The following is an 8,035-nucleotide window of genomic DNA, read 5'->3' on the forward strand; positions in this document are numbered from 1 at the left end:
GAAGAGAAGGAGAGGGAGAGAGAGATTAAAGAAAGAAAAAAAATCTCAGGACTAGGCGAACAAGTGACTGAGATAAACAAATGTGCATTCAGTGCACTCCAGTTATAACAAAATTCTGGTTACAATTAAAACAAATTTAGGGCCCCGACATTATCAAATCTATGTATTATTGTTTATTCATTCTTTTATAACAAAATTTCGATGTAACGAAATAAAATTGCAAGTCCCAAAGGACTTTGTTATAACGAGAGTCCACTGTAATGATGACTGAGTAAGAGATAGGAGTACATACAGGGGAACTTGGTTACGAGCACAGCACTGAGAACTATGACAATTTTGGGTTTACAGGGTACAAAAAAAAACAACAATGAACCAGTATGTAAATTGTACACTAAGAGTTAGGACCTACAAGAGCAGTATTGCTGCCAATGGTGTATCTGACCTCTGAAACAAGGTTCCACTAAATATGGTATATTACATGTATTAGCTCAAAAATTCATCACCTTTGATTAATCAACAATAATGGGGCTGAAACTTTCTGGAATGTAACCTCTCATTTCTCTACAGAGGAAACACAAGCGTGCGCACACACACACACACACACACACACAAATTGAGGTAAACATAGGCAATGTAAACTGATAAAGCCACATAACACCACTGGTATATTTTGTAAAACTTTATTCATTCTTTATAAATTTTGTCCTTTGTTACATTCAACATATTCTAGTTCACACACAACGTTTACAATCACATGTACCTCATTTATGTACATACACATTTGATTTCACATAAAAAAGTGGAGTCATAACTTTTGAATTTCAGATCATAGGAAGCATGCAGTGATGGGTAAAATAATACTTAATACAGTCAAACTTCCTTAAAGTCGACCTCGCATAAGTCAAATAATCACCTATAAAGTGAAGTTGATGTTCCTATCAACTAAGGTAGTCACAAGCATTCTTTTATCCAAAGAGACACAAGACCGACACTGGGAAAAAAAATCGAATTAATGTTTTTTCTCCATTTTCATACAACTGAAAAGCATATCTTTGGTAGTATGCAAGTGACAACCATATTATGCTTTGCAAAACCTATAAACAGCATCTATAGAGTAAACAACCCGCTTTGCGGCAGGCTTTGTACAGGGTGCCTATTTGCGGCAGGGGCCATTTCCTTCATTGATGAAAAGGCCCAATCACGTGTCACTTCCCGTAAAACTGGGGAGTAACTCAGGACCTGCTTGTGTTTTAAAGTGGGGCTAAAGCGCATGTGATGTTCATTAGCTGTTTTACGGATGAATGAAAGTATGAAAGTGCCCCTGCCAGAAATAGGCACCTTGCCGCAAGCTGGGTTGATAACTCTATGCTTAACTCAGTAAACTGCAGCATTTTGCAGGCATACTGACATCAGAACTGATGTAATCATCAATATTTATCTACACATGAACTCCCTGGGGGACAAAGTTCTTTTGGTATCTTGGTATACAACACAGATTAACCACAAACATACTGCTATAATGTCTGAAATCACTGCAGATTAGAACAGACTGCAGGGGGGGGGGGGGTGCAAAATGGTCTGGAAGCATTTTGTAAGGAAAAGTCAGTTATTTTAAGTTCACTGGTCGCACATGATAATGGTTACTGAATGCACTTGGCAGTACAAAGCAACTATTACGAGAACTTGTGCATTGCACGGCAACAACACAGATGCTGCATGTAAGCGTACTGCTGTGCACTTGTAGTCTTCTCTCTTTTTACCCCTAATCTGCATGAAGTGATGGAGTAGTAGATTACCTTTAAAAGTAGAGAAACACTCGGAGAGAGCAGATTCCCACCAAGGACCTCATTTCTACCAATACACACACTGAATATCGCTCTATAACCCACTGATGACAAAGAAGCCTTATTTGCCTACCTTATCATCAGTTTTTGCCTGTTCTGCGCCTTGAGCCCATGCTAATTGTGCATTCAATTTATGCAAATTTCTATACACAGCTTGACCTCCCTCATCTGTTGACCCAAATTTGCCCCCAAATTCAGAAATAGATAAAAATGTTTGAATCACTACCAAAATGTAATAATCTCTTCCTTCTGATATTATCAATTCTTTATGCAAAGTTCATCCGAAAGTCATTCACATTTTTTTGAGTTACACTATTGTACAAAATTGTAGAAAGACAGTGACAAACCAATGCTAGCAAAGACATAATAATCTCATTGGTGGAGCATACAAGCATGAGGAGCCTGTAGGATGATGCAAGACCGAGTATGGTAGAAACTCCAAGAGCACACCCCACACTGTTTCATTATGAAATTTTACGTGCAGCATGGAGAAATTATTCACGACGCCTTCATGTTCACATCACATGCTTCATTCTCTCTCCAATCAATTCAGAGCTTTTGGCAGCTGATAAATTCACACAATCCGAAACCGTGATTATTGGAAGGAGGGTTAATTGGTAGAGGAGATTTTAGTCGAGAAGTCCCGAGTCTGGGGCGGACGTTGCGATGAGTTTCTGGATCTCTTTGAACTTGGGGTGGGCGGCGTCTTGGACGAGGCTGAGGAGAACGCTCTCGCTGGTGGTGATGAAGGCTCCACAGTCTCGCATCCTGGAGATGGCAAACATCCTGAAGATGAGGGAGGGGGAGAATTCATCAGGCTTTTTAGTGCATTCCCATTTAGGATAACGTGCTATGCCTGTACCAGGTATTCATATGATGATAATTATGAAGACTGTATTCTGAACTTCATACTTTAATGGGACTCTTGAGGGTCCCTTTACGTAATACACAAAGTTTGGGGAAATGGACAATCTCATGAGGAATGGGTTTCCAATCTGATTTTCAGGGAGAAATTTACATTGACTAAAATTACATCTTGCTTCCTTCATATCGAAAGAGAGAGAGAGATAAAAAAGAAGGGACACAACTGGAGGAAGGAAAACAGGGCTGGTGCAACTAGGGATGGGGCATTTTTTAGAATTACTTTTTTTGCATAATACATGGGAACACATAAGGTGTAACCACTTTATAGGGCCCACTCCCCATTTTTTCTTTCTTTTTTCCCTTTTTTTTTTCTTTTTTTTCTTGCCTGGAAGTAGCACCAGGGAAAAAAAAAATGTGGTTACATTTCTTTTGTTGTTAGTCGATGTCAATTGGAAGCTGATTGAAAGTTTTGCCAACCTGTGAAACCTGCACGTGGTAGAAAAAGTGTGGGTACCGCACTTTTTTTTTTCTTCTTTTTGTTTGTCAGCTGAAGAAACCAAGATGTGGCACAAAAGGGTTGGGCTGAAGGCCTTTTTTTTTCACTTGTTAGCTGATGAAACCTGGAAGTAGCACCAGAAATATAATCTGCCCCCCTCCCACCCCTTAAAGATGTGGCACGGGTCGTGGGAAAGATCTACAAAAAAGCTGCTGTGCTTTATCCACAGGCATTGGTAATGGGGTCATCCTGACTAAACTCACCGGTCAACCAGACTCCTTGATGACACAGCATCGGCCACTATGTGGACATCATAGCCTTTGTCCAGGAGGTCAAGAGTTGTTTGCTGCACACAGACTTGTGTTTCAATCCCGCACATGATCACAGACTTTACATCATTTTTCTGCAAAAATAAACCCAAACATATATGGTATTGGATTGAGATGTAGCATCACAGTGATAATTATATAAAAAAATAAAAATAAAACTTTAGGGCCTATGATATGGGTAGCCATTTCAAACATAATGATTAGTAGCAAATTTCATGGATCCAAATCATAAAGGAAACATTTCCTTTTTCAACGTTCCATGTGGTGTACATACGTACTCTAGCGTCTCTGCAATTACATTGTGCCTGTAAATCTGTTTGGTTACTTTATATTTGGATGACAAATACAGTGTATTACAGGATATGTTCTGGAGGAAGTTTATTGGGAAAAACCAAGTTTGAATCTGCGGTGACAATCTCACACGTTGATTTCAAGTCTTCAATATTTCAGTACAAAACCCTCTACAATTATAAAGGAACATCAATCTGAAAATTTGAAGTGAACCAAATTCAATACACAAAATGTGTGTATGACCAGAGTGGTCAAGATGGAGTAGATGTTATTATTTCCTTACCGGATATTTATTTTCATTTTGTGTTTCTTTCTTTTTATTAAGCCATTTATTTATTCATTTACTTATTTATTTGTTTGTTTGTTTATTTAGTTATCATTTTTGTTAACTATCTATCCTTTTTTTTTTGGGGGGGGGGGATTATTTCATTGCACTGGATGTCAAGAGATGTTACAAAAATGTAATTAACCCATTCCTTACAGGAACCTAGCATAAAAGGTTATGAAAATGTGAGACAAGAGTATCTGCACTGAGGGCCTAAATTCATGTTTATTTGTGTTATGCTGACCAGAAAATAAGGACTTTGATTAAGAGATTCGAGAATCTTTTATCAATATGTTATCTTCTATGGTATCAAAACTGCATGTATTTTTATAAGATTTTCCTTTTTCCAATACCGGGTATAGTAGTTAGCTTCAGTTGATAAAATTTGTATCACCAACCCAGACTATCAACCTGTCTGTTCTTTGTCAACTGGCAAAAAGAATCTGGGGTGGGGGCATTGAAGGCTCTTGGAAAATTAACCCGTTGAGGACAGCTTGACTTTGCTACAACACACATTTCTCACAGACACTTGCCCAAGTATACATGGGACTTGTCCTCAACAGGCTAAGAAACAGCTAGATTAACAAGAATTCCTATCTACACTAGAATATAAAGGAAGACAGTGAAATGGAAATGCCAGTGCATACTTTTAAATCCCTAATCAAATACAACTACGCAATCAGAATGTCTGTTTATCTGCCAAAATGTTATTACCAATGATTGATACCACTACCAGTGATCTCATTGCATTCAAAATAGTATTTCTTTTTTTAACATACCTTAAGTTTTTCCTCCACGTCAGGCAGCACCATGGAGAAGCAGGTTTTAGCATAGATGTCCTCTTCATCACGGTTCACACCAAGCTCTTGGACTGTCGGCCCCAGACCTACAAAACAGAGAGGCAGAGAGGAAGAGAGGGAGTGAGGAGACAGGGTGGAAAAAAAAGATGCGAGAAGGGAGAGGAAAAAAGATCTTGGAATGGTGAAATAAAAATGTATGGGCGGAGGAGGTAAACTACAGTAGGCCTACAGACAAAATGATAATTGGGAATATCACTGATATGTTATGGCAACAATCAGAAAACAGAACAAGTGATAAACCTGCACGTAAGTGTGATACATCCAATGGAGTAACTGAACTGTAACTTAGGGTAGGCCTACCAGCAGGGGAGAGCAGGGTGAGTTGGGACGCGGGTCAAGTGGGACACTTTCTCTTCAAATCAAAAACTGTTCAACCAATCAGCAATTGGCTTACAATAAGCCCCTAGCAACCATACATCACACTACAAAGAAAGCCATGCAGTTCGGCAAATTCTAAGTACAATGCTGATATAAAATTGCTATTGAAAATTTCCCCAAAATATAACATTTCTTTGAAATCAGGTTAATCAACCTGTTGTCTTTGTATTCATGATTTCAAGGGCACAATTTAAGCTGGTGGCGAGCCTTATTAATATGCAACTAAACTTGTTTTTAACAAATGCAGGCCTACATGGTTAATTATAGTCCTACATATTTAGATTTATTGTCATGCGAGGGACAGTTGGGACGTGTCCCATTCATTTGTCCCTCATAATAACATTACATGTATTTGGAATTCATACAAAACAAACAGACATATTAAGATGAAAATCAAATCAAACAATAATTATTACCCAAATTCACAGTTGATGTACTCTGAAAAGAAAATGCAAACACCAATAAAGATACCGGTAATGGAGATTGCTGGAGATAGAGCTTAGGCCTAAGTTTTATATTTAATTTTATTTACTACTGCAACTGGGCATAATTTGTTCAGGAAACAAAAGCAGTTTAGATTTTCAAACATGTTGTTCAAACTTGTTTTGTTGAAATAAAGATAATTTTAAAGCATGTGTGACTGTTTTCACTACGGGTACCAATGGCAATGTTTCATGAATACGCCTTCCAACTTTGGCATTTCTATAGGATGCCCCACTTTACCCCCACCACCATCCCATTTCTCCCTTGCCGTTGTCCCACTTTACCCACAGGTGGGTCAACTTCTCCCCCAAAATAAGGGTTTTTCTTTTCATTAACTGCAGAAAATTGAGAACAGTGCCACCCCCAGCTTATGGCTCTCAAGTCTATGTAACCTACCATATCAGTTCGGGAAATCCACTCACAAGGGGGGCCCCTCCTTATAAGTAACCCGTCCCCCTTATAAGTAACCCCGTCCCCCTTATAAGTAACCCCCGGGGCACCCCTTATAAGGAGTCTCCACGCTTTTTTGCAATGCAACGCGAAAATGAAAGGACTGCGGCAATTCGCTTGATTATGTCCATAAAGCTTCACAAGTTTCCTCGTTACTCACGAAATTTGAGCAAAATCGGTTTGAGGCATCATATCTAAAATCATGGATTTAAATGCGATGTCAAACGACCCATGCGAATGCTGAAATGCGAGCGATTACTGGCGTGAGTGTCGCCAGGCGCGGCGGCGCGGCAATGCTTTAGTGCAGACGTGGCGACTGAGTACGTACTCAGTCGCCACGTCTGCACTCAAGCAATGCCGCGCCGCCGCGCCTGGCGACACTCACGCCAGTAATCGCTCGCATTTCAGCATTCGCATGGGTCGTTTGACATCGCATTTAAATCCATGATTTTAGATATGATGCCTCAAACCGATTTTGCTCAAATTTCGTGAGTAACTAGGAAACTTGTGAAGCTTTATGGACATAATCAAGCGAATTGCCGCAGTCCTTTCATTTTCGCGTTGTATTGCAAAAAAGCATGGAGACTCCTTATAAGGGGTGCCCCAGGGGTTACTTATAAGGGGGACGGGGTTACTTATAAGGGGGACGGGTTACTTATAAGGAGGGGCCCCCCTTGTGAGTGGGTTTCCCGAACTGATATGAACCTTCATGCAAGCCCGAAAGGAAGTGTACTGCAATCATCTCTTCTATTAGATACAAGAAGAAAATCGGCGAACTTGAAATGATGTCCCACTTCTCCTCGCTCTCCCCTACCTACCTCCACCTTCTATGTTTAGGCTGAAAAGTGATTGATAGAACAAACCTGTCAATGATTTAATCAATCATTAGCATTGTTATCAATTCAACTGTTACCTGGTACTCTGAATACTTTTATACAAAAGAGACGTAGAGCTACTAGCTGCCGCACTGACAGTAATTATCTACTAATAAAGATATTAATCAAATATCTTTATAATTCTTATAGGGCCTAGACGGACCTAGGCCTACTTGCAGTTTGAGCTTATCTCACCAACCTTTCGGATATTGCTCCGTAATGACCACAGGCATTTCGAGGGTTTTCGCCGCCCTGAATAATCTGGTAGAGACATCGATGATCTCTGGATAATATCTGATTGTGGGTCGAAACTTTTCCTGCATGTCGCAGACAAAAAGAGCCGAATTTCGCAAGACAAGCTTTCCTAGATTTCTGGCAGCCATGGTGCTAAGCTGGGACGGGAGCTAGAATGTACAGCAATGACAGCACAGGGTTCAGCGCAGCGCAGTTACGAGCAGGCTGGACAGCAGAGGGGTCACAAGCAAAATCACTAGGCCGACGGTCCCCGGTAGGGGCCGTGTACTTCCTTGGCTGCGAAAAGCACGGGAAATTTCCTACCATCCAGGGTTTCGTGAGAAAAATTCATTTTCAAATGGGCGATAATCACTTCTTAATGCAACATTTATTCTCTCACTTGATTTAAAAATCAGACAGATATCACCATTTCATTTTTAGAAAAATAGGTAGAATATGATAGTATGAATATAGTGAGTGATAAAGGGACATAATAATAATGATGATTAAAAAGAAAATGAGTTGCTACAGTTAGCTGTAGACAACCTCCCCATAGTAAATAATGGTCGTGGCCGACAAGTGTGGCATCGTGGGTCAAAGGTTGCC

The 8,035-nt window shown here is 39.9% G+C and overlaps 1 protein-coding gene across 1 annotated transcript; it reads right to left on the reverse strand.

Annotated features, from left to right (window-relative positions):
• Positions 1 to 692: 692 nt before the first annotated feature.
• Positions 693 to 7,578, reverse strand: LOC139722849 (isochorismatase domain-containing protein 2-like). Its single transcript, XM_071634135.1, has 4 exons — positions 7,395 to 7,578; positions 4,929 to 5,035; positions 3,468 to 3,607; positions 693 to 2,630 (listed from the first exon to the last, which is right to left on the reverse strand). The coding sequence occupies exons 1-4, from the start codon at positions 7,576 to 7,578 to the stop codon at positions 2,474 to 2,476; spliced, it is 588 nt and encodes a 195-aa protein (XP_071490236.1). The 3' UTR covers positions 693 to 2,473.
• Between the last annotated feature and the right edge of the window lie 457 nt (positions 7,579 to 8,035).

This window comes from Diadema antillarum, unplaced genomic scaffold (assembly GCF_040938485.1).
Source record: "Diadema antillarum isolate AM-2024a unplaced genomic scaffold, OU_Dant_1.0 scf00000173, whole genome shotgun sequence".
NCBI classification, from domain to species: Eukaryota; Metazoa; Echinodermata; class Echinoidea; order Diadematoida; family Diadematidae; genus Diadema; species Diadema antillarum.

What these genes read in the sequence shown, in the direction of transcription:
- LOC139722849 (XM_071634135.1), bottom strand. Translation starts at nt 7,578, where the DNA reads ATGGCTGCCAGAAATCTAGGAAAGCTTGTCTTGCGAAATTCGGCTCTT. An exon ending in TACGGAGCAATATCCGAAAG is followed by an intron (nt 5,036 to 7,394) that starts GTTGGTGAGATA and finishes TCTGTTTTGTAG; the next exon opens with GTCTGGGGCCGACAGTCCAA. An exon ending in ACGTGGAGGAAAAACTTAAG is followed by an intron (nt 3,608 to 4,928) that starts GTATGTTAAAAA and finishes TTATTTTTGCAG; the next exon opens with AAAAATGATGTAAAGTCTGT.